We start from the raw sequence: 24,044 nt of genomic DNA on the forward strand, positions 1-24,044 counted from the left end.
ACCGTCTCTGCCTCCCTCAAAGTAAGTGAATTAACTTCGGGGAAAAAATCGAAAGGTTTTAGCGTCCTGCTGATTGTGAGTCTGATCCACCTGGACGTGTTTTTTGTGGAGGGTGAGAGGAAGGGGTTCCGATTCCCGTTCTCCCGCCTGGGGAACCGGTCGTCCCGGGCCTTGTATCCCGTGGGCTGGCCTTTCTGCCCTGACGGGCGGGGCGTGCCTGGCCGCCGGCGGGTCTGCAGACGCGAGCCTATGCCCACACCACGGGGCATTCAGCCAGGGAGCGCTAGCGCGTCTCGATCTCTGGGAGGAAAGTCCCCTCTCCCTGCTTCTTTGGCTGGAGCCCTGAGCTCCTCCACGGAAGTCTCTCGAACCAGCTTACCAAGTTCCTTGAAAAACCCTGTCGGTATTTCAACCACAAGCGGCCCTGAATGTAAACACCCGTTGCGTGGGCACATTCCTGGAGAAACCTCGCTAACGCAGCCAGAAGGGGGCGCTGCGCCGTCGGGAAGGAGCCCCCAGCGCAGGCTCCACGGAAGAGTGTCCTTGGGAAAAGAATCCCGGTTCCCGCCCCGCCAGGGACAGATGCGCCGCCTCTCCTGCAAGAAGCCCGCCCCCCCGCCGCTCAGCAGTGGCCGTCACCCCGACCGACCCCCTGCTTCTGTCCAGTGGACGTGGGTTCAGAAAAACGCCTCCCAGCTTCCAGCGTCTCCATAACACAACACCCTCTCCTTCCCGTTGGATGTGCCTGTGGCTTTCCCGTGGTTCGCAAAATAACTCACACTTTTATTCCTTTTTTTTTTTTTTTTTTTGGAGAGCGAGCTCGTGAGCAGCAGAGCGAGAGAATCTCAGGCAGGCTCCACGCTCAGCACAGAGCCCAATGCGGGGTTTGATCCCAGAAACCCTGGGACCATGACCTGAGCCGAAATGCTCCACCAGCTAAGCCCACCCCCTCCCCACCCCCCGCCCGCCCTGTGACAGTTCTATTCTGAAGATTAACAGTGAGTTAGACTGTACTTGTCCTTTCCTGTGAAGTCCCTCGTCGGTTTGACCATCAGGGTTATATTAGCATCGCAAACCTCCGGAAAAAGTTACATCGCATTTGCATTATCTGTTCCTTGAGAACTTGCCTGTAGGAGCATGCAGGCCGGGAGTTTTTCCTGCAAGGTATCCACTTCAAGCGGACCGGCATGAGCTGTTAGTATCTGCCTAATTCCTGCCGCACAGGTCATGTTGTTTCTAGCATTTATGTCCGCCCGGGATCACTCCTCTGGCCAGGTGTCTGTCTTCTCAGCCACGCATTCCCCTTCAGCGATGTTCTCTCTGAGGCCTGTTTTCTGTTTCACTGGTTTGTACTCCCGTCTCTTTCACTCCACCTTAAGCGTATTATGTGAGCGGAATTTTTGTGTCTGTTTCGGTTGTCTGTTCCCCAGTATCAAGAAAAGTAGCAAGTATGTAGTAAATGTTCACTAAAAATTAAGTATAATTCTCTCCTGATGTAAGTATCTAAGTGTCTGGATACATCTCCCTCTTGTCTTTGTTGGCTGCTGTATTCTTTTCACTTCCATTTAGGCCAATTTTTTCCACTTTCTTTTTTTTTTAATTTTTTTTAACGTTTATTTATTTTTGAGACAGAGAGAGACACAGCATGAACGGGGGAGGGGCAGAGAGAGAGGGAGACACAGAATCGGAAGCAGGCTCCAGGCTCTGAGCCATCAGCCCAGAGCCCGACGCGGGGCTCGAACTCGCAGACCGCGAGATCGAGACCTGAGCCGAAGTCGGACGCTCAACCGACTGAGCCACCCAGGCGCCCCAATTTTTTCCACTTTCATTGTACTTTCTTATCTGACACATGAGCTGTTTAGGTGTGTGTATTTCAATATCCAGAAGTCTGGGCTTTTTCTGGTTCCCTTTTTGGTGTCGACTTGGAACTTCCCTGCATCCCGATTAGAGCGCGTGGTCTGTCTGAGAGCCATCTTCAAATACATTCCGACATTTGTCGGACTGGCTTTTTCCCCAGCAGGTGGTCGTAAATAGTCACACCTGTTCCACGTGTGCCTGAAAAGAATGTGTGCCCTCCAGTTAGTAAGACTGACTACTGCGTTAATCTAATTCTGCCCATGACATCAAATTATTAGTAGCGTGCAAAACTACCACAACCTACCAATTATTAGGGATGTATATTAAATTTCCAACTGCGGTGGTAGGTTCATCAATTCTTTTTTTTACTGCTCTGACACGTCTTGACATATATACATGTATAGCTTGAACTAATAGAAGAATTTGGTCCAGATGTGCACAGAAATCCTTTATACCTTTTCCCCGGTGCCCTAGATGGGCATTTCATTTATTTGTGTTTTGGGTTTTTCTTAAAAGATTCATTTATTCATTTTGAGAGAGAATGTGCAGAAGGGGCAGAGAGAGAGGGAGAGAGAGAGAATCCCAAGCAGGCTGTGCACCATCAGCACCAAGCCCAATGTGGGGCTTGAACACATGAGCCGTGAGATCATGACCTGAGCTGGAATCGGGACACTTACCACCTGTGCCACCCAGGCGCCCCCATATCCCCCCCGTTTTACATGCACTTACGTGTCTGTGCGTGTGCACACGTGTGGCTCTCTGTAGTCTTATCACACTCGCAGCCGTGTGTACCACCAACCAAGAAACTCAACCGACCTTCACGAGACGCTCCCGTGCTACCCCTTTCTAGCCACACCCACATGAGTTCTCAGCCTTTGTAACTGTGTTACTTCACAACTGTTGTGTAAACGGATCATGTACAACCTCTCCTTCCGAGATTGGCTTTTACCACTCAGCAACTTCCTTGAAGTTCACCCACATTGTTGAGCGCAGCGATGGCTCCTTCCTTTTATGGCTGAATCGTATTCCAGGGTGTGGGTGAATCTACTCTGTTCGGTTAATCACCTAGAGAAAGACACTTGTGTAGTTTCTAGTTTGGGGCTATTACCAGTAAGGCTGTTATGGACACATGTTCCTGCATGAAAACGTCTTCGCTGTCCTGGGATAAATGCCCAAGAAAGCAATTGCTGGCAAGTGTGAAGTCTGCAGGGCAGGGCAGCTGGCTGGAGACTCAAGGGAGGGTCAGTGTTGCAGTCTTGAGACCAAAGAGCGTCTCCAGATGCAGCGTCTCCTCTTTGCAGGGTCGAAGGCCTTAAGCTGATTAGATGTGGCCCACCCACATTATGCAGGGCGATCTGCTTTATGTAAATCCTAAACATATCTAATGCATACCTTCACAGCCACATGTAAATAGGTGTTTGACCAACGGGTGGGCACCATACCCCAGCCAAGTTGACACATAAAATTAACAAACCATCGTATATGGTATTCTATATTATTATTATTATTATTTGAAAATGAGAGAGGAAGCATGAGTGGGGGAGAGGCAGATGGTGAGGGAGACAGAGACAATCCGAAGCAGGCTCTGTGCTCAGCACGGAGCCCAACGCTGAACTTCACAGCCCTGGGATCACGACCTGAGCTGAAATCAAGAGTCAGACACTCAACCCACTGAGCCAGCCAGGTGCCGCATGTTAATTTTAGTTTTTAAAGGAACTACCAAAGTCTCTTCCGGAGCGGCTATGTCACTTGGCACTCCCACCAATAACATACGAGCGATTATTTCTCCACATCTTCACCAGCATATGGTGTTATCACTAGTTTTCGTTTGAGCTATTCTGATTGGGGTGTAACAGCTCAGCTCACTGTAGTTGTTTTCTTACTTTATTGTTTAATGTTTAGGAGAGAGAGACAGCAAGACGAAGCATGAGCAGGGGAGGGGCAGAGAGAGGGAGACACAGAATCCGAAGCAGGCTCCGGGCTCCGAGCTGTCAGCACAGAGCCCGACGCGGGGCTCGAACTCCCAGACCTCGTGATCATGACCTGAGACAAAGTCAGACGCCCGACCGACTGAGCCACCCAGACGCCCTCACTGTAGTTGTTTTAATCTGCATGCGTCTCATGGCTATTTGCAGTGAACATCTTCTTATGTACTTACATGCCATCTGCAGATCTTGAATGAGATGTCCGAATCTTTTGTAGTTCACGTGGTTTGAAGCCGTCACTGAGTGACTGTAAGTGTAGGATTGTTCTATTTCCCTGGTGATTTAAGCTTTTTATTATTTTTAATTTTTTAACGTGTATTTATTTTTTTGAGACAGAGAGAGACAGAGCGTGAACGGGGGAGGGTCAGAGAGAGGGAGACACAGAATCCGAAACAGGCTCCAGGCTCTGAGCTGTCGGCACAGGGCCCGACGCGGGGCTCGAACTCACGGACCGTGAGATCGTGACCTGAGCTAAAGTCAGACGCTCAAACGACTGAGCCACCCAGGTGCCCCAAGCTTTTTATCATTAGTGACTCTCTTCATCACTAGCAATGTCTTTTGCTTTAAAATATGTTTTGTTTTATATTAACCACTCAAGCTTTTCTTTCTTTCTTTTTTTTTTTTTTTTACACCATATTTTAGGTCTGTCTCTTAAAACAGCTATCCGAGTTCGTAAAAGTGCAATCTGACGATTAGAGTTTAATCCATCCACCTATGTTGTGATTACCGATGTAGCTCTATCGCCTTATTGTGTTTTGGGGTTTTTTGCTTTTTCTTAAAGATCGAACTTCTGTTTCCTCTTCTCACCCTGTCCGCCTGCGCCTCCCTTCTTGGGAAGGTGTCGTCCCTGGCTCTCCCAGTTATTTCAAGACACACTAAATAAAATTTAGAGCGGTGTCTTGTCCCTTCTTACGAACAACTCAAGCACTGTCGAATGCGCACAGATTATCTGATTCTCTTTCCTTGAAAAGGTGGTGCCTGATTCCCCTCCCGCCCCTTTGAGAAAGGACCGGACTGAGGACGGGCTTCTAGCGAACAAAGTGAAGTGAAGCGAGGGTGTGACTCAGGACTCCGGAGCCCAGGTCCTCACGGGCACGTGGCTCCCTCACTGTTGCTTCTCTTGGGTCTCCGCTCCGGTGCAGCTGCAGGGATGTGAGGGCGCTGGAGGCGACGAGCCCGGAGGTGCGCCGCCAACAGCCCACGAGGGCGCCTTCTTGGAAGCGGGCCCGTCGGAGACGGCGGCCCAGAAGGCTCCAAGCCAGAACTGGCCAGTGCAACTGCTCCTGAGCCCCTCACCCACAGAAACGGCAAGAAAGGAACTATAGATTTGGGGGCGTCAGTTAAGAGTCCGACTCTTGGTTTCAGCTCAGGTCACGATCTCACGGTTCATCGTGAGTTCAAGCCCCGCGTCGGGCTGTGCGCTGGCAGTGCGGGGCCTGCTTGGGCTTCTCTCTCTCTCTCCCCCCTTCTCCTCTCATGCTAAGCAAACATTTAGAAAATGACAATAACCATTGCTTTAAACCACTGAGCTTGAAGCTAATTTGTTCTGCGGCAGGAGAGAACTCATCCTTATTTAGGGTTCCTTCTTGACTTCTGCCTTTTTTCTGAAGTCCTTCCTCCAGATTGCCCTTTAGTGAAGTCCTATCGGTGGTAAACTTTCAACTATTCCTGAAGTGTTTTTATTTTGCCCTCATCCTTGAGTTTCTCTGGGTCTGGCCTTGGAGGGCAGCGAGTCTACGCCTTGGCCATCAAAGCCGCCACCCTCCAACTCTGATGGCACTTCCCCTGGAGGCCACTGGTTTCGTCTCGGCTCCTTCGTGATCCTGTAGGAGGAAATGTGCGTTTCTTCCCATCAGCCTGGCTGGCAGTTGTTGGGATTTCTGGACCTGAGGATTGAGGTTTTCAGACAACTCTGGGAAACTTTAAGCTAGTTTATCTTCATATACGTGCCTCCTTCCTCGTCCTCTCTTAGGAAACGCAACCAGATGGGTGACCCTCTCCCTCTGCCCTCCAGGACGCCGCCTCTCATTTGTGCTTCCGGTCTGAGTCTCTGGGCTGCGTTCTGGATCATTTCCTAAGCTCGTTTTTCACTAGCATTTTCATCTCAAGTTTAGTCCACTTGAGTTTTAAATTTCAATTTTTATTTTTAAGTTTCTTTTTTTAGGCTTTACTGCTCACCTTTATAGACTATACTTTCACAGAATAAGAAAGTATGAGGACTCTTTCTTGTTCATATTTTCAAGAATCCTTTTTATTTCTTTCTTTAGACGAATAAAAATTATCTTATATTCTCTGATCGCTCCACTGTCTGACCGTCTGCAGAATCGGTGGTTTCTGCTGGCTCGTCGTGGACGCTCCTCACAGTGTTTGCAAAAAAATCTAACTTGGAGATGCTCATTTTCCTTGGAACTTGACCTCCGTGAACCCCTTAAGACCAAGTGAAGTTATGGTCTCCTCTGGGACAGGATCCTCAAGCAGGGACAGCGTCTCTGCCGCCACCACGCCTTGGCACGTCTTGAGATATTTTGGTTGTCAGAACCGAGTGCGTGGACAGCAGTCGGGGCGGTCAGCGTCACACAGGAGGGGACAGCCCCTCCCCCGTCAACACTTACTTGGCCCCAAATGTCACCGGCGCTTTGCCGAGCAGGGTTTGGCTTCTGCCAGCAGACTAGGACCGCTTAAAATTCTCCCCTGAGGCCTCTAGCGCCCCACAGGTACCCTGACTTCAGACTGCAGAGAGGACACGTTTGTTCACCCCACACCGAGCCCCAAGGACGAGGGGTTTCTATCCGAGTTGCCTGCCGACTCCACATCTCCCTCAGCTGGAGGGGCACGCTCTGTGGAAGGTCTCCCAGTAGAAGACGCCTGGGGCGGACGCCGCGCCACCTCCTGCCCCCTGAGTCACGTGAAGGCAGCACAGGGAACGCAGAACCCCCGGGCGTGGCGGACGCCCCAGAGGTCACCGCTGCCGAGCCCACCCCCCCGGAGGCTGCCACCTTCACTGTTCCGGCCTCTGGGCAGTCCTTCACTCCATCCTGGAGGGCTGGGTAGGAGCAAGCGGGGTGAAGCAGGGGTAGGGTGTTCCAGGAGACAGAGGAGCATTTGCAAAGACCGGAGGTGGGAGCTGACTGTCCAGCCCCGAATCATGTGGGGTAGGTCCTGGTGGGGGCGCTTGGCCGATGAGGAACCCTGGGGCACATCCGGGAGGCCCATGCGGACATCACTCCTGGGGACAGGGCCCTCCCCGGGACAGGGGCACACCAGAGCAACCCTGGTGACCACGTCCTGCCCTGGCTGGGGTGTCTGGCGGGCCCAAGGCCCTGAGCCTGGGTCACAGGTTGCTCCGTGGGGCCTAGTTTTGGCAAGGAGGAGTGACAGCTGACCCGAGTTGTTTTAGGGTCTGGGATCTGTGAGGAGGGGCAAGCAGGCCAGCCTCGGCCCAGGCATGAACTCTGGTCACTCTCCCCCAAAACCAGACACAGGCAGACCCCACTACTAGAAACCACCCCTTTTCTCCTCCACGTGCTCCCGGCCGAAGGACAGCCAGCCCCTAGACCTGGGGCTCCTGCGCCCAATCACCCGTTAGGCCCCCAGGTGTTCCTTCCCCCCCCTCGGGGACCCTGACTCAGACCCGGGAGGAAACCCCCAGCGGCGGCTCCGAGGCAGCTCTTGGCTACTGTGTGTGAGGCCCCTCTGCTGGCTGTGGTCGGAAGTGCAGCCCAGGGGAAACCACTATCCTTTCCCGAGACCCCGGGGTCAGAGAGGACAGGCCTGCCACAAAGCCGGGCTGCCCAGGGCTGCCGGAGACCTGGGAAACACGAGGAGTCGTCCCCCGCTGACCACTGACAGCCGCTGGAGCAGCTTCAGGCTGTGACAGCACAATGAAGTCCCGCCCCGGTTTAGCCCCCCAGGCCGCGACCGAGTCCGTATCTGGAGCCACAAGGCATTCCGGGCCACAGCCTGCCTGCTGGCCCCACCTGGGCTGGGGGGGGGGGGGCGCTCTGGGGGAGCCCCGACTGGAAGAGAGGAAGAAACCCGTGTCCGGGCCGGTCAGGTGATCTTTAGCCTAAGTGGGGCTCAAGGAGGCACCTGCCCAGGCAGACTGCCGGGCCAGGTCCTAAGAGCCCCGCGCCCGCGCCCCTGGCCGGCTAGATGAAGGTGGAGTCCAAGGGCCCAGCATCCTGCTGGCCGAGGGCGCGCGCCTCAAACAGCTGCTTGATGAGGGCAGATTTCTCCTGCTCCAGCTGCGTGATGCGCTCACTCTTGTCGGTCACCTCCTGGACGGGCGGGAGGTCGGTCAGGGCACCCCGGGCCTCCAGCCCCCACCCTGCACCCCTCCCCGCGCCTCACCTGCGTGAGGAGCCGGTTCTGCTCTTTCAGCATGAGGACGGTCTGCTGCTGCCAGCCTGGGGCTGACGGTGAGGTGGGGGCCAGGGCTGGGCACGGGGCCCCCGAGGACGATGAGGGCAGAGCCTACGGGAGGGCACAGTCAGGCAGGCCTCGCCTCCAGGACAAGGGTGAGGGGTGGCACCAAGATGGGCACGGGCCCCAGGTGGGCGCCGGGCGGTCTGGGGGGGGGCGCACTCACCCTGCCAGCACAGGCTGCGGCCAACAGTTCCCCCAGGCACCGGGCTACCTCCTGGACCTTGGGCAGCAGCCGGCCCAGCGGGAGGGGGTTCCCCTCAGTCCCAAGGTCCTGAGGGGAAAGCAGAACAGGGGAAGGTCAGAGAGCAGGACCAGCCACCGTGCCTCGAGAAGAGCCCTCACAGGCGGCACTCTTGTCTCCCCAAATTACTGCTTGAGCCGAGAGGGAGCCTACGGGTGTTTCCGGTGGGGGACATCACGCTGTGTGTGTGTGTGTGTGTGTGTGTGTGTGTGTGTCGGGGGCGGGGGTCCCAGCACCCTGGGAGGAGGGACGGCTGATGTGTCCGGGAATAGGGCATCCCGTGCCTACCTGGGGGTGCCCGGGGTTAGGTGGGTGGTTCCTGCAGGTGCAGGGGGGGTCACCCTGCCTGGGGACGGGGACAGCCCGGTCCCGGGCGGCGTTACTCACGGTGCTGGCCCTGCTCCGGCCCAGGCGGCGCTGGCGCTCCTGCACGCGCTGCAGCTGTTGCTGGTACCAGTCGCGGCCCCGGGCCATCATCTCCAGACCCTGGAGCAGCACCTCCTTTTCCTGCTCCAGCTCCTTCAGCTGCTTCAGCTGCATGTGCGCCAACGCACACGTGTGAATGGCGCGCGCGCGCACGCACACACGCACGGCGCGCGCCCCGCAACTCGGACGCGCGCCCGCGCAGGCCAGCGGCGCCAGCACAGATCTGCCGGCGCACGCGCCTGTACGTGAGTCCTACGCGTGCCCGTGTTGGGAAGCACCACCCCGTTTGTCCCCCTGCGGGCGGGCTGTCCTCCCCCAGCCCCTCCACGCAGGCTTCCCCCACAGGAACGCAGGTGACACCCCCGAGCTCAGCAGCTTCCTTTGGAGCAAATGGCGAGCACGCAGCGGGGGAGCCGGGCTCAGTTTTGGCAAAGGACAGCCTCGTGAAGCCGGCTGGTGCAGGGGCAGTTCTGGGGAGGGGCCGTGCCCACTGCATGGTGCACGGAGGCTGCTTTCTCCCTAAAGGACTTCTTCGTGTGGTCTAGAGCCACGTCTCCAGTGGATTCAAACCCAGACACGGAGACAGATGTATGCAATTAACTCACATTCCAGCCGTAGGTCCCCCAGAACCCCGGCCTGACTGCCACCTCCCAGGCAGAGGGGTGGTCCAGGAGACCAAGCGTGGGGGCCAAGTCCTATCCCAGGCAAGGTGGAGAATCCCCCAGAGCCCTCACTCACCAGGTCACAGTCCACGCCGTTGGTGATGGTGTGCCTCCGACGTTCCCCTCGGGCACGGGGGGCCCGATGGGCATCGCCCATGCCTAGCTCCCGGGCCCCGCAGGCCACTGCACCTGCCGCAGAGGGGCAAGGACCTGGGTCACTTCCAGGCCTGCCTAGTGAAGCTCAACGTCCCCCACCCCAAGCCTGGCGGTGCACAGCTCGGTGTCCAGGCCTACGTCTCTCTGGGGTCATGGGCAACTCAGAGCCTCTGCACGGGCCCTCCCCATCTCAACCCATCCTGGGGGGCATGGGCAACGGCCCAGCGCAGCACACACCTTGCCTCTGTGTCTGGCTGGCGGCTGGCTCCCCACCCCATCCCCACCAGCTCCCCTCACCCCTCCCTTGGTAAGGGCCGTGTGACCGCTGAGGCTGCATGTCTGTACACACAACACAAACGTGCGCGCCCACACACATGTCCCAGCACGAGCGCCCTGGGGCAGGGGCTTTACCCGGTTCTTCTCAGCACTCCCGCTGCCCAGGGTGCTTCGAGTACACTGCAGGGGCTCATGGGCTGCTAAGTACAGGGGGAGGGAGCAGGCCTCTGGCCGGCCCTGCTTCTCCCTCCTGGTCTGCCGGGGCCTTCAGGGGTGACGGGAGTCCGTGCAGGTGAAGTGTGTGCAGCTGAGTGTGCTTGGGGCTGAAAAGCCATCGGGGCCAGCTGCCTTCCCCGGGGGATGGGGAGCGCGTGCCGGGCAACCCGCGAGGCAGAGTAGGGTGCGGGTGTGGAGAAGGTCACCCTCCTGGCTCCCGGGCCCTATTCCCCCACACCAGGCTCAGCCTCACAGGCTCTGCCCCCTGCACTGGGGGCGGTGGTGCAAGGAGGGAACATGTCCACGGGGCTGGCACCAGGTCTCTGCAGGCCTCCAGCCGGCCCTGGCAGACAGGCTCCGAGCCAGCCCAGAGTTCACGTCCCAACCTGCCCATGCTGCATGGCTGGCACAGAAGATACAGCAGAGGGAGGCTAGAGAGCATGGAACCTCAGAACCCCCGGGCTCGGTGTGGGGGCAGCTCCCAGATTCCCAGACGACAGCACGCTGGATGTTCAGAGGGACCAGCAGGCGGACGCAGCCCTGTCTGTCCCCATCTGGGCCTGAGCTAGCAGCTTGCACCACGGGGGCCAGGGCAGGCCTGGGTGCACTGAGCTCCAGCAGGGGATAGGGAAGGGGCCCCTGGATCTCTGGAGCGGGGGGCTCTGTGAGTAGGAGGGCTTTCTCTTCCTGGAAATCTGGGGGGGCTTGGAGTGCCAAAACATGCCATGCCTCTCGTCTGGGTCCCTGCCTGGAAAAGGGGACAGTGAGAGCCTGGCCTGAGACTAAAGCTGCTCTGTGGTGTCAGGCACCAGGACAGAGCAGGACTGCAGGTCTGAGGCCTCCAAACCCCAGTCCCATGGCTGATTTTCAACTACATGCAGCCACAGGGACGGCACTAGCCCTGCACTCAGAAGTGCCCCCTGCCTGCCCATACCACAGGGACAGAGTGGCTGGGCAGTGAGGAGCAGGGGGAGCCCCCAGCCTGGGGTGGGCTTCTGGACGGCTGCACCAAGGAGGCCAGGAGCCACTGTGGCTCCAAGCACCAGTCATGGGGCTGGGGGACATGGGCAAGGCTGGGGTGGAGGTCCAATGAAGCTGGCAGAGCAGTGAAGGCATAGAAAGGGCTGGCAGCGGCCATGGGGTTGGGGGGGGGGGGGCGGAAGGCCTGCACCAGGTGGTGCACAGGTGCAGGCTGAATGGGCTGAGGGGTCTGGACCCTGCCCCCAGCCATAATGCAGGTGCTATTTCCAGGGAAGACACTGGGGGGGGGGGGCGCACAGGGGAGCCATTCAGCCATCTCCCAGCACTGCCAACTGGACCGGAAGCTAGGCAAGCAGCCCGCTGTCCATCCACAGTGGCTGCACCTGGGTCTCTCCCTGGTGTCGCCCCTGCAGGCTTGAAGATTGGGCTGGAGACTCACCCACCGCTTCGCTCTTCCTGGCAACCAGGCCAGGTCCTTCGGGGCCACCTCGGGGGGCCCTGGCCTCAGTGGTGGAGGCAGCAAGCCCAGCCGTCTGAGCGGAGCTGCGGGACTGAGAACCCAAAAAGGCAGCGAGGGCCCCGCCCAGCCTGGGCCCCTGTCTCCTCTGCACGAGAGGAAAACTCTGCCTAGGCAGTTACCACGGATACGACTGAGGGTCTAAGTGTCCCCAGGTGTGGGGCAGGGGTCCTCAGTGCTCAGCTCAGGCCCGTACAGTGGCTTCCTGGTGGAGTTGGCGGCGTCCTCCACCAGCCCCCGGGCCCTACGACAGCCTCCCGCTGTGGAGGGGGAGGGGCTGGCCCCTGAGCACACCGGGAACCCAGGAGGCCGCTTTCCCTCCAGGCGCTTACCGGCCCCCGCGGTAGGAGAAGCGCCGCAGCGCCTCTGCGGCTCTGGCCTGAGGCGCCGGTCGCGGGGGTTCGGCGGGGGGCGGCTACGAGGCGGGGCTGGGGGCCGCCCCGCACTCACCAGCGTCCGCGCTCGGGCTCCGCTCCAGCGCCGCGCCCTGGGGCCGCTCGGGCTCCGCGGGACCGGGCGCTGCCTCTGCGGGTCCGCACAGCTTCTCTAGGCTCCGGGCCGCGCCGCCGGGGACGGCTGGCGGGGGCCGCGCGCCCAGGGGCAGGGGCTTCCTCTCCAGGACCGTCCGCGGCTCGTCGGCCGGCGCGAACACCAGGCGCGGCGGCGGCGGCGGCTGGCCCCCGGGCCGCGCCGGGCAGCCTCCCCGGGCCGGGGCGCGCGCCTGGCCCCGCGGGCCGCCGTCGGCGCTCAGCAGCGAGGTGCGCAGGCCGGCCACGAAGCGCTCGAAGGTCAGGTAGCCGCTGGCCGGGGCCACCTGGCGCAAGCCCTCGAGCACGCCGCGGGGCAGCTCGCGCGCGTCGGCGCCCTGCCAGCGGGACTCGATCTCGCGCAGGTGCACGCAGCCGCGCCGCCGGTCGTCCAGGATGTCGAACAGCGTGCGCAGGCTCTGCAGGAAGGCGCGCGGCAGCCCCTCAGTGCCGGGCGCGGGCGCGGCGGGCGGCCCGTGGCCCGGCTCGGCCATCGCGGCTCCGGCCATGGGCTGCCGCCGCCGGGCTCCGTCCCGGGCTCGGTCCCCGCGGCGTCCGCGCTCCGTCCCCCCGGGGCCCGACGGCGGGGCCCGGCCGGCGCGCGCAACCCGGCGCGACAATAGCTGCGACTTTTTGAATGGACCCTTCCCGTGGCGTCAGCGCTCATTAGCATTCGCGGCAGCCATTGGCCGAAGCTGGCCCGTCTGCTCCCGGATTGGCTGAGAGGCCGCCAGCCCGGTTTGATTTTTTCCGCCGAGGGCCCCGCCCCGCCCCGCGCGCTCCCGCCGCCGTGCGGGGAGGGGCCGGGGGTGCGCCGAGACACGGGTACTAGCCTGGGGGCGGGGTCCCGACTCGGCCTCCTCCGGGCCTGGCGGGTGGCGGGCGGAGCCCCGAGCGGACCCCTTTCTCCTCCCCCTCCCCCTCTCGCGGCGGCTCAGCCCTCTCGGAGGGGCGGGGCCTGGCGCCCTACGAAAACCTGTCCCCAGGTGGCCTCGTGGGGTAAGGATGGGGAGCACACCTCCTCTGGGAGTCACCTTCCCTGTCTGACTCCCCTGGGGACTCTTCGCTGAGGGTCCCCGGGCCCAGGCACCTCGACTCTGGGGCCCATTTGCCCGGAGAGTCCCAAGAGGACTGGGCTCCAGCCAGCAGGACGCTTCCCCTTACAGAGGCCTGTCTGTCCACACTGCTGCCGGCTCCTCCCCTTGTCCCTGGGGATAGCCTGGCCTTTCCTGCCTACTGCAGGACAAAGCCACTTTTTCCTGTGTCCCCAGATCCCCATCTGGTGACCAGCTCTCCTCTGCTCCAGCCTCTTCCCCTGGCTGGACCCTTCCTCCAGCGGTTCCCCAGGCGCTCCGGGCCAGGCAGCCCTGTGTCCCCAGCGGCCCCTGCTTCATTTCCAGCCAGCATCCAGTCATTCTGTCTGGTCAGTCTGGGAGGGGGCCGGGGCTTAGCCTGCGGTCTCATCCAGAAGAGAACTTCGTCTTGCTAGGGCGGTAAGGTGACTTTCTTCCTGTCCAGGACGTGCGGTCCGCTGGGACAGGTGCCCTGTTCATGAGAGCCCCCCTGTCAGGGCTTCCTGACTCCGTTGTAAATGTGGCCTTCCTTTATTACCTTTCACACGCCCCAGAGTTGAGGCTCCTTTATGGTAAGGAATTTTGGAAGCACCTAGAAAGCTGTGAGCCTGGAGTTTCCCCGTGGAGCCTAGCTCATCCCAGCCTTCCCCTTCAGGGACAGGACTAGCCAGAGTCCCAGAACAGCATTCAGGCCGCTTTTCCTGTAGTTCGCCTCTCCCTCCTCCTCTCCTTCCAGCACACCCTGCCCCATCCCCCATCCTTAGGGTGCCCAGCATTCTCTCGCCTCTGGGCCCTTGCACATGGTAGCTGTCCCGCCAGGAACATGTTTCCCTGTCTGCTCCTGGCCAATCACTGTGCATCCTTTGAAACCCCACTCAGGTACCTGACCCGCCCTTGGAAGTCTGGTTAGATGTCCTGACCTTCAAAGCATAAGGCTGCTTTCTCCTAGCTCTTGTGTTTCTCTCCCCATGGGTCCTTCCCTGTGCTTTCTGGAAGCAGGACAGGTCCACCCCAAGGCCGGGCTTCAGCCTGGCCCACAGTGGAGGCTTAGTGGGTGACCAGCACATGGGAAGCCTCATCCTGGAGGTCACAGTGGAAACGCCACCCTTGGGTGGGATGGGGAGGCCCAGGGACAGCTCCGTGGTGGTGGTGGGGGGGGGGGGTGTTGTGTGGATGTGGAGGCCAGCGGCCAGCAGCAGCAAGCGATGCTGCTACACCTCAGGACAGCAGGACAGCGTGGCCAGCAGCACCCAGGCCAGGGCCACTGTGAGCCTGAGTCCACCGTGCAGAGAAAGCAAGGCCTGCTCAGCGTATCGGGAGCCATGGAGGAGGAAGTCCCCACTGGCCTTTGGCCTGCCGGCCTCCCGGTGGGCTTCTCTGGCTAGGCACTGGAGGAAGGTACAGAAAAAACTGGAGTCTGTCCCAGCTCTGGGTGTGGGACTAAGGCGTGGCCCTCATGTACTTCCTGTCCTGAATTCTGACCGCTTCCTCCTCTCTAGCCTGGCCCGACGCTTTCCTAGCTCTGTACCTTTCAGTGTTGCTGTCTCCCCCGGAGGGCTTCCCAGAGCCCCGAGCCAGGCGGGTCCCCTGTGGCCCCTGTACTTTTTGAGGGGCCCATCCCCGTTGTGATTATGTTCTCACTGTGCCAGCTTGGAGCTCCTTGGAGGTGGACAGGGGGACTGGGGCCCCTTTGTCCCCTGCCTAATGCAGCATGGAGTCAAGGACAGGTAGCTGCCCAGTTCTGGCGATTCTCTGGTCTCTATTCCTGCAGTAACCACCAGGGACCTCGGCCAAAAGCCTGCCTTTGGCAGGTGGTCCAGGAGGCTGTACACCCCTGCCTCGCTGGCACTCCCACCTGTCTGCCCGGTGGGTCAGCTCTCCTTCTTCTGGCGCTTTAGGTGCCTCTGGCTACACAGCCTCAATTGTCCAAACCCTCCCGATCTCAGCCCCACCCCCACCTTGAAGTGAGATTTGGGGGTCACTCTGACTGAGATGAGCCCCGAGTTCACGTGACACTGCCTTCAAGGGCACATGTGCAGGGGGTAAGGGTTCCCCTAGACTCTGGCCTGGGGTGTGGGACCTACTCTGCTCCTTGGTTCCTTACCTCCCATGCACACCTCCAACATCTGCCCCAAACTGCCCTTCAACTGCCACAAACTATTGGAGCAGACCATTCATTCATTCATTCATTCATTCATTCATTCATTCAGAGAGCACTCCCTGAACACTTGCTGTGGCCCAGTCACTGTGCTAGATGTGGGATTCAACACTCATTCACCCAACAAACATTTCTTGACTTCCTCCTGTGTGCTGGGCATTCATCTAGAGTGAGGGGGCACAGCAGTGAACCAAACTATATCCAGCTGTTGTGGAGTTTCCTTTCTGAGGGGAGTCGGGCAGCAAAGAACACAGAAAGGCAGGAAGGAACAGAGATGGATGCGAAGGTGCTGTCTGAGCCAACATGAGCTGGGATGGTCTCCCCAAGGAGGTGACACAGGAGCAGAGACCTGGCAGAGTGTGGCAGGAAGTCTCTGGGAAAGAGTGGTCCAGGTAGGAGGAACAGCGAGTGCAAAGGTCCTGAGGCAGGCCTAAGGCCATCCTTGAAAAGTCCACCAGAATTTAGAGTGCACCCCCAGGGGCTGTGAAGCTCTCCTTCCTAACCCAAGAAAGGAACATGTGGGAGTTTCTATGTACAGAACCTGCCTGCACGGAGACACAATTGCCTTGTAAGGGTTAAATTGTAGTGTAGGGCTAACTCTTAGCTTGAAAAATAACAGCCTCATACTCTTGTAAATTAGGCTTCACCAATTAAGGAAACCAAAGTTCAAAGAAAAGAGCATCAGAGGCAGGGTCAAGGAGATCCACTGGTTGCAACTTAGAGGCAGAAAGTCTAAAATAAACACCTCATTAGGCAACTGTTTCTAACTCATCTGAAAATTGTTTCTTTGTTCTGTTCCCAGGTAATGATAAAACGATGTGATAGGCTATAAAAACTCTGTACCCCCGCCGTTCCCGGCGCACTCTTATCAAGAGTGTTGGTCCAGATCCGTCGGCCTTGCCTCTCATTGTAATAAACTTTGCTGTGACTGTCACTGGTGCCCGTAGCATTCTGTTTCAGGAGTCGTGTGGATGTAACAGCCTTAACAGGGGTTAGCTGGGGCAGGTCTGGAGGAGAGGTCACTTCTCATTTCGGGTCCCCAAATGCCATTTGAATTTGTTTTACTTTAAAATTTAATAAAAACTTTTTTTCTGGAAGCTTTGTCCCCAAATGGCCCAAGCTACTCTCATTATTATTTTTCACAAGGGAGTTTATAGACATCAAGATCTCTATCTTAATAATAGGAAAATATTTTAAAGTCATAGTTAAGATAATACGGCAGGGCGAAGGGCGAACCTGAGCGGTTCTGGTTACGTGGCAATGCGAAGGACGAAGGGTGTGAAGGAGGAAGCCCCCCGCGGGTGCTGGGTGGCCCTCTTGGGAGGCCTTGGCGGCATCCAGACAGCCGACCCTACAGACGATCCGACTCTATCCTCCCCAGCCCAGACGCCAGGGGTCTTGGTCAAGGCGAACACAGTCTCCACGTCGGGTGCCCTGACCCTCAGGGCTGTGGGGTCCAGAGGCGGGTACGTTAGAACTGACGTCCGCCCTCACGCGCCGGGGATCAGGGGTTTCCCGACTCGGGGGCCCCCGGGCCCCCACGCCTCGGGCGTCGCTAGCCCTCTGACTCGGCCCCTCAGCGTCCGGCGCCGAGCGGATAGGGGCGGAGTCGGGCGGGAGAGGGAAGGCGGCCCCTGGAGGAGGGGCGGGGCCGGAGGAGGGAGGGGGCACTCGGAGGCGGGGTCGGGGGCGTGGCGCCCTGGCCCCCGCCCCTCCGGGGGTCGCCACCGCCCGCCGGGTCCCGTGACGCCGGTAGGAGCGCGCGAGTCACGAGTGCCGACGCGGCCGACCGCGGCGACATGGCTTCGGAGCGGGACGTGCGCGCCCGGCTGCAGCGCGCGGGCCAGGAACACCTGCTGCGCTTCTGCGCCGAGCTGGCTCCGGGGCCGCGCGCCGCGCTCCTGGCCGAGCTGGAGGCGCTGGAGCCCGAGGCGCTGCGCGAGCACTGCCAGCGCGCGGCTGCGGCCCGCGCGTGCCCCCCGGGCCCGGAGCCCGGCCTGGCCGCGCGCCTGCGGCCCCTGCCCCCTGAGCGCGTGGGCAGCGCGAGCCGGTGCGACCCTGAGACGCGGCGGCTCTGGGAGGAGGAAGGTAGGCGGGGCGGGGCGGGGGTCCCCGGTCGGGGTGGGCCTGGCCGGCGCAGGGGGCCTTGCCCAAAGTGGGGTGACGGGAGAGCTTGTACTTGGAGGAGTTTGGCGCGCCTCCTTCCTTTGTGGGGTCTCCGTTCGCACACCAGCTCGCGACTCAGGTGTAGGGCTCCAAAAGCTGCGAAGGGGGCAGCCGCCCTCAGGCGGCTTCCCCCTCGAGCGAGTGCTTTGTGCAGGCGCACACCTGGATGGTCAGCTGCCCGGGCCACAAGCGTACTGACGGCAGGGAACCCCTTGCACATTTGTACACGCTCCGTTTCACAACCGCGCTGGCCCCGGGTGCACTCTTGGCTTCTTGGCCTTACGGGTGAGGCAGGTGCTCCTGGAGGGAAGCCTGCCCAGGGCCCCCGCCAGACTGCTCTGACCAGTCTGACCTGGTGTTCCCTCTGAAGGACCCAGGCTGGGAATAAGCCCTGGAGGACATCATCAGGACCTCTGATGGGTCTGGACAAGGTCAGATTTGGATGGGGCCCTGGCCCACGTGAAGTCGGAACGTTATTTGGAGATCTCTGTTCTGTGGCTCTCAGAAGTTTTAGAGCCCTGGGCACACGTCTGGCTTGCTCTGAAGTGAGGGGGTGGTTATATGGCAGGTCCCAGGGGTCCCCTCACGGCACCCTCTGCCCCCAGGTTTCCACCAGATCGCCCTGAGCAAGGTGGCTGTGCTGCTGCTGGCTGGTGGGCAGGGCACGCGCCTAGGCGTGACCTACCCCAAGGGCATGTATCAGGTGGGGCTGCCCAGCCGGAAGAGCCTGTACCAGCTGCAGGCAGAACGGATTCGGCGGGTGGAGCAGCTGGCCAGCGAGCGCAGCGGGACCCAGTGCGCCATACCCTGGTGTGCCTTTCCCTCCTCGCCTTGTCCCCAGAATGATCCCCCTGCCCACGCAGCATCAGCCCTGCCCCACACCAAGACTCGAGTCCCAACCCCCAACGCCCAGCCCCAGCCGGGACTCCGAGGCCAGCCCCTACGGGAGCCCTGGATCCCCGAGCGGCCGGGCCCTTCCAAGGGCCTGCTCAGCCCTGCCTCTCCTCGCAGGTACATCATGACAAGTGAGTTCACGCTGGAGCCCACCGCCAGGTTCTTCAAGGAGCACGACTTCTTCCACCTGGACCCCAACAACGTGATCATGTTTGAGCAGCGCATGCTGCCTGCTGTGACCTTTGATGGCAGGGCCATCCTGGAGAAGAAAGACAAGGTTGCCATGGCCCCAGGTATGCCCCGCCCCTGAGTCAGGGAAGCGCTGCCTGCTCTAGAACAAGGAGCTAATCGGAGGTCAGGAGGGCTGCGGGCGGCCAGGCCAGAACGTTATGCTAGAAGGCTGTGTGGTCCTGGGCGACTGGCCTCCTCTCTCTGGGCCTTGATTCCCATGTGTCGCATGACACAGCCATAGGGCTACTTGGATAGTGACACAGAGCTGCCTCAGGTACAAGGTCCAGCCCCAGGGGCCTCTCCTGCCTTCAGCAGGCTCTGGACTGGATGGCTGAAGCCCCGGGGACTGGTCCCTCTCTCCCTTGGCAGATGGCAACGGAGGGCTGTACCGCGCACTGTCGGACCACCAGATTCTAGAGGACATGGAGCGTCGGGGAGTGGAGTTTGTGCACGTGTACTGTGTGGACAACATTCTCGTGCGGCTGGCTGACCCTGTCTTCATCGGCTTTTGCGTGCTGCGCGGCGCAGACTGTGGGGCCAAGGTGAGCCTCCCCGCCCACTGCCCGGCTGCCTGCCTCGCCCCGCCCCGGCCCCGCCCCCGGCCCCGCCCCCGCCAGCCTTTCCCGTCTCTGCCTCGGCTGCAGGTGGTGGCAAAGGCGTCCCCGGAGGAGCCCGTGGGGGTGGTGTGCCAGGTGGACGGAGTCCCTCAGGTGGTGGAGTACAGCGAGATCAGCCCCGAGACCGCACGGCTTCGCGGGCCCGATGGGAGCCTCCTCTACCACCTGGGCAACATCTGCAACCACTTTTTCACTCGAGGCTTCCTCCGGGCTGTCGTCAGGTGTGCTCAGCAGGCGGCCAAGGGTGCTGGCCAGGGAGGCTGGCCTGAGCCCAGTGGGGCTGCGGTCAGGGGCCAGCCTGGGTTGGGGTGCATTTAAGTCGGCCAACGCCACCAGACCTCTAGCAGCCGGTATGAGGCTCTGGGGCCCGGTTGGCCTGCTCTTCCTCCCCACACGGTGGCGGTGGCCCCAGGCCCCACCTCTGCCCTGCGACTTGCCAGCTGCCATTTCACCTGGGGGGGGATGTGGCCAGTGGTGCCAGTCTCTCTCGCGGGCTGGGGAGCGTAAGAGGGTGCCTGTGTCCTTCCAGAGACAGGGCTCACTCCCGGGGCTCCTGTGCCCTGCGGTGTCCGTCTGTCGGCCCATCCTGCCTGGCCAGGTGTGCAGAGAGGTGGGGAGGGGGCTCCCGGGGGTGTCCCGTCTGAACCGTGTCTTTCCTTCTTTTGTTCTCCTGTCTCCCCCCCACCCCCAAGTGAGTTTGAGCCCTTGCTGAAGCCACACGTGGCTGTGAAGAAGGTCCCGTACGTGGATGAGGAGGGAAATCTGGTAAAGCCGCTAAAACCAAATGGGATAAAGATGGAGAAGTTTGTGTTTGATGTGTTCCCGTTCGCTAAGTTAGTGGCAAAAGTCGTTTATTTTTTTCTTTCTCTCCTCTCCTTGTTTTGGTGGTGGGTTCTGAGACCTAGTTGGGCTGGGAAGCGGAGGCTTGTGGGGGACAGTGGGGGTGCACCTTTGCAGTGGGGGGCTAGGGGCTGTAGGCGGGCTCCAGGAGAAGGGGGCAGGAGAAGGGGGCTCACACTGCCCCTGCAGTGTGAGCATGGTGACCTCTGGAGCGGTTGCAGTCTTGGGGCTGTGCTTCGGGGGCCACCCCTGCCACTCCTGAGCCTTCCGTCTGCTCCTGGCCGGGGTTAGGAGGCTGTTCCCGGGCCGGTGGCTGGGGGACTCCCAGGGGACTTGGCCCTCAATCTGGGGTCTCAGGGTCTGTGGGTTTGGCAGGTGGGAATGGGGTGGGGGGGGGGAGGGAATCAGGCAGCTCCAGGGATCTCAGAAACAAAGACACATGCAGTGACCGTGGAGCCTCCTGTGTGGAACAGACCATCATTCAGTCATCGTGAGCCCGGTGCAGGCTTTGCCTGCCCAGGACCGGGGCCTCTGGGTCAGGACATCTGGTCACCAGCTGTCGTCCGCACAGGAACTTCGTGGCCTTCGAAGTGTCTCGGGAGGAGGAGTTTTCTCCTCTGAAGAACGCTGCCTCGGCTGCTAGCGACAACCCCACCACGACTCGGTGTGCCCTGCTCCTGCAGCATTACCGCTGGGCCCTGCAGGCAGGGGCCCACTTTCTGGACGCGTGTGGGGCGCGGCTCCCTGAGCTGCCCAGGTGAGTGTGCCCGTCAGCATGCTCCTTTCAGAGGACAAGGGTGTCAGGGTCCAGCTCCCCACCCCAGGCCCTTGCCGGCTCCACTGCTGTCTGAGCTGCGCTGGGAGCTTGGGCTCCAGCACCACGCTGAGCATGGGTGGCCACGCACCCGGCCCAGCCATACAGTGACTGCCTGCAGCTTTGAGCCCAACTCCTCAAGGTCTGCTCAGGGCCTCGGGGAAGGTGAGTGGCTGCCAGCCTTCCTGACTCATCTGTAAGCTCTGAATCCAAGACCTAGGCATGATGTGTAGAAAACAGCAATGCGGGTCACGTTCCGGGACTGGAAAAGGAAACGACAGAGCCACCACCTGAATCGTGCTGCCCAGGGGGACCTGTGCGGGGTACCTGCAGGGCTGAGGGGTGTCTTCCAGCCCAGATCAGAGCTGATCACTCAAGTCGGGGGCAGTTTGCCGAGGGCTCTGGGGGTGCCGTGGAAGGGAGTGGTGCTGAGAAAAGATCTATGGGAGCTGGACCAGGCAAGGCCAGCCCCAGGGCACACACCCTGGAGCAGGTGCTGACACATGGGCTCCCACAGCTTGCCCAGCAGCGGAGAGCCTCCTGCCATCTGTGAGATCTCGCCTTTGGTATCCTACTCTGGAGAGGTGAGAGTTGACTGGCTCGTTCAGGTCTTTTCTGGGGTAGGGATGCATGATCGGGAGGAGGGCTGGGGAGTGGTGGATGCTGGGGCGGAAAGTCACAGCTCTGCCTGACGTTACCGATGAGACAAATAGTTCTTCAGATACAGAGGACCTTCTAGGACGTAGGGTGGGTGAGGCATCAGGAGGCCTCCAAGGACCAGGAGAGGCCAGGAGCATATCAGGTGAGGCCAGAGGCTAGGGTTCCAGCCAGGCTTTGTGGGAGCCTTGCAAGGAAGGAATGCTGGCGTGGACCCTTTGAGAAGATCTGGGCTCAAGAGGGCCTGGGTCTGCAAGTGGCATCCGACCCTTAGTGCCGGGAGCGAGTCTGGCCCTACCCCACACGGGCTCAAGGCAGAATATGGACCCCACCTGGGGACAGAGGTGAACGTGTGGACATAATGACGTCCTTGTTTCCAGGCTCTGGAGGTGTATCTGCAAGGCCGGGAGTTCCCATCCCCGCTGATCCTGGATGAGAACCGGGCCAGGGCTCTGCAGCCCTGACTTGCTCTCTGGCCTGCCAACCCAGGGGTCCTGAGGGGTGGCGCCGCTCCCGTCATCGTTCCCGGGGACACAAGTGACCAAACAGGGCTCTTTGGCCGTGCTCCTGGCTGTGAGGTCTGGGCGAGAGGCAGAGGTGCGGCGTCCTCGGGGAGGGCAGCAGGCCTGCCTCTGTCGGAACGGAGACGTACGTGAGGACGGCAGCACCTCAAGCCCTACGCGCAGATCCGCCCGGCGGGGAGCGCCGGCCACCCCAGCTTTTCTGCAGACCCACGGACGGACGAGGCGAGAGGAGGGGACGGTGTCCGTCCCCCGCAGGGTGACCTACCAAAGGTGCTGCTTCCTCCCTCTCTTGCAGCTGACCAAGTACCTGGCATGGCGGGGGGGGGGGGGGGGTGTCGCGGCCTAGCCCTCCAGCCCCCCATTGCCCACCACCTACCCTCACCCCCCCCCCCCCCCCCCCCCCCCGCACAGCCTGCACACCTAAAACTGAATTCTCTCAATCTCCCTTGGAGGCCTTGGCTCCTCGGCCAGGGCTGCGGTTGGTTCAGGCTGCTGAATTTTAGGTCTTTTCCCCAACAACCAGTGGGACCAATTCCAGTGGCCGCACGTGGTGGCTAATTAGTCTGAAATATAAGCAGGCGGGGAGCACCGTCCCCCAACCAGCTTGCCAGTAGCTTCCGACAGATCGTGGTGCTCACGGACCTCCCGCGCTCTCTGGAGGGAGACACAGACTCCACGTACGGGGCCACGGTCCCCACGCTGCACCCCTGCGGCCCCACCGAGGCTGGGGAAGACCCGCTGGCCCTGGCCCCTAGCCCTGCTGCTCCGGGCCCCAGTGCCTGCTGCTCTCCCCTCCGGAAAGCAGCACGGGGGCACCTCCCCGCCCGCTGACGCGAAGGGCGGCGTGGAACGCAGCCTGCCGCCCCGCCAGGCCGCCTGCTCCCACGCCCTCACACTGCGGCGACACCCCCACGGAAGCCGGTTTCCCCAGGGCAAGGATGTCACCTGGGCGGTGGGTTCAGAGGCTGCTGACTCCTCCAGTGGCTTGTAGTGGACCAGCGGAGGGTGGACGTGTGTCCCCGCACCCGGACCTGGGCGTGGCGGCGGGGTCGGGGCCAGGCCCAAAGCCCGGAGGAGGACTCTGCTCCCACCCGCGCTGTGCCAGTCCTTCGCAGACCTCAGAGCTGAACCGCGTGCCTTACGACGCTTCTCCCAGCTGCTCCGCTGGCAAGCAAAGGGCCTGGGACAGAGGAGGGCCAGCCAAGGCGGGGGCCCAGGTCCGGGGTCCTGCCCACAGCTGCTGCTCCTCACTGCCACAGCCCAACGACCGTGCAGCCTCTTTCCTACACCAGCTGGGGAAGCTACTGAAATGGCCTGTTTTTAAAGACCCCGTTTATTGTACAAGAATCACAGCTGCGCGTAAAGTTTCAAACACGGCCCAGAGATCCGGGGGCACAAGAGCCTTCAGAAAGGCTTTTCCACAGGGTTTGCAGCTTACAGGATTGAAGCACGTCCCCAAACCAGGAACACGGGTGGAGCCCTAGGTCACTGCTCACAGGTGCGCGCTGCTGTGCACACTGCACTCAAGAGGCAGGACGGGCCCCTCAGCACAAAACTGTCCCTCCCCAGACAACCGATAAGGAAGCCACGGACTTCTGAGAGGCTGCCAAACTCTTTGATTTCCCACAGAACGTGGCGGATTCCCAATAAACGCAAGATGCCGTGATTGATCCCTGGCCTGGCGAGCGCAGTTTCTGACCGGCACGGGTGCTGGGAACGGCAACCAGGGGTTCCCAGCTCCGTGCGTCCAAGAGAGCAAGAGTCCACACGCTGAGCCCGCACCTGCTCTGGGCGGCCCAGG

The 24,044-nt window shown here is 60.6% G+C and overlaps 2 protein-coding genes across 4 annotated transcripts; one reads left to right on the top strand and one right to left on the bottom strand.

Moving 5' to 3' along the window:
• Window positions 1–7,832: 7,832 nt before the first annotated feature.
• SAPCD2 (suppressor APC domain containing 2) lies at window positions 7,833–12,778 on the bottom strand. The gene is made up of 6 exons (XM_042964244.1): window positions 12,193–12,778; window positions 9,673–9,785; window positions 8,896–9,042; window positions 8,431–8,538; window positions 8,193–8,315; window positions 7,833–8,119 (listed from the first exon to the last, which is right to left on the bottom strand). Exons 1-6 carry the CDS (start codon window positions 12,776–12,778, stop codon window positions 7,991–7,993), a joined length of 1,206 nt encoding a protein of 401 aa, XP_042820178.1. The 3' UTR covers window positions 7,833–7,990.
• A 4,494-nt stretch (window positions 12,779–17,272) lies between these two features.
• UAP1L1 (UDP-N-acetylglucosamine pyrophosphorylase 1 like 1) lies at window positions 17,273–23,913 on the top strand. Of its 3 annotated transcripts, none has more exons than XM_042964766.1 (10): window positions 17,273–17,588; window positions 18,272–18,476; window positions 18,678–18,853; window positions 19,161–19,333; window positions 19,436–19,629; window positions 20,101–20,241; window positions 20,820–21,005; window positions 21,580–21,646; window positions 22,100–22,513; window positions 22,696–23,913. In XM_042964766.1, the coding sequence occupies exons 1-9, from the start codon at window positions 17,300–17,302 to the stop codon at window positions 22,181–22,183; spliced, it is 1,515 nt and encodes a 504-aa protein (XP_042820700.1). In that variant the 5' UTR covers window positions 17,273–17,299; the 3' UTR covers window positions 22,184–22,513; window positions 22,696–23,913. The 3 variants fall into 3 exon arrangements, with proteins under 3 accessions (XP_042820700.1, XP_042820699.1, XP_042820701.1); XM_042964765.1 differs by having other exon boundaries at window positions 22,767–23,913; XM_042964767.1 differs by having other exon boundaries at window positions 22,822–23,913.
• Window positions 23,914–24,044: the final 131 nt, after the last annotated feature.

The sequence above is a fragment of the Panthera tigris genome, chromosome D4 (genome assembly GCF_018350195.1).
Source record: "Panthera tigris isolate Pti1 chromosome D4, P.tigris_Pti1_mat1.1, whole genome shotgun sequence".
Classification (NCBI taxonomy): domain Eukaryota; kingdom Metazoa; phylum Chordata; class Mammalia; order Carnivora; family Felidae; genus Panthera; species Panthera tigris.

What these genes read in the sequence shown, in the direction of transcription:
- SAPCD2 (XM_042964244.1), bottom strand. Translation starts at nt 12,778, where the DNA reads ATGGCCGGAGCCGCGATGGCCGAGCCGGGCCACGGGCCGCCCGCCGCG. An exon ending in GAGCCCGAGCGCGGACGCTG is followed by an intron (nt 9,786 to 12,192) that starts GTGAGTGCGGGG and finishes CCTCTGCGGCAG; the next exon opens with GTGCAGTGGCCTGCGGGGCC. An exon ending in AGAACCGGCTCCTCACGCAG is followed by an intron (nt 8,120 to 8,192) that starts GTGAGGCGCGGG and finishes CCGCCCGTCCAG; the next exon opens with GAGGTGACCGACAAGAGTGA.
- UAP1L1 (XM_042964766.1), top strand. Translation starts at nt 17,300, where the DNA reads ATGGCTTCGGAGCGGGACGTGCGCGCCCGGCTGCAGCGCGCGGGCCAG. An exon ending in CAAGGTTGCCATGGCCCCAG is followed by an intron (nt 18,854 to 19,160) that starts GTATGCCCCGCC and finishes CTCCCTTGGCAG; the next exon opens with ATGGCAACGGAGGGCTGTAC. An exon ending in TTCCTCCGGGCTGTCGTCAG is followed by an intron (nt 19,630 to 20,100) that starts GTGTGCTCAGCA and finishes CCCACCCCCAAG; the next exon opens with TGAGTTTGAGCCCTTGCTGA.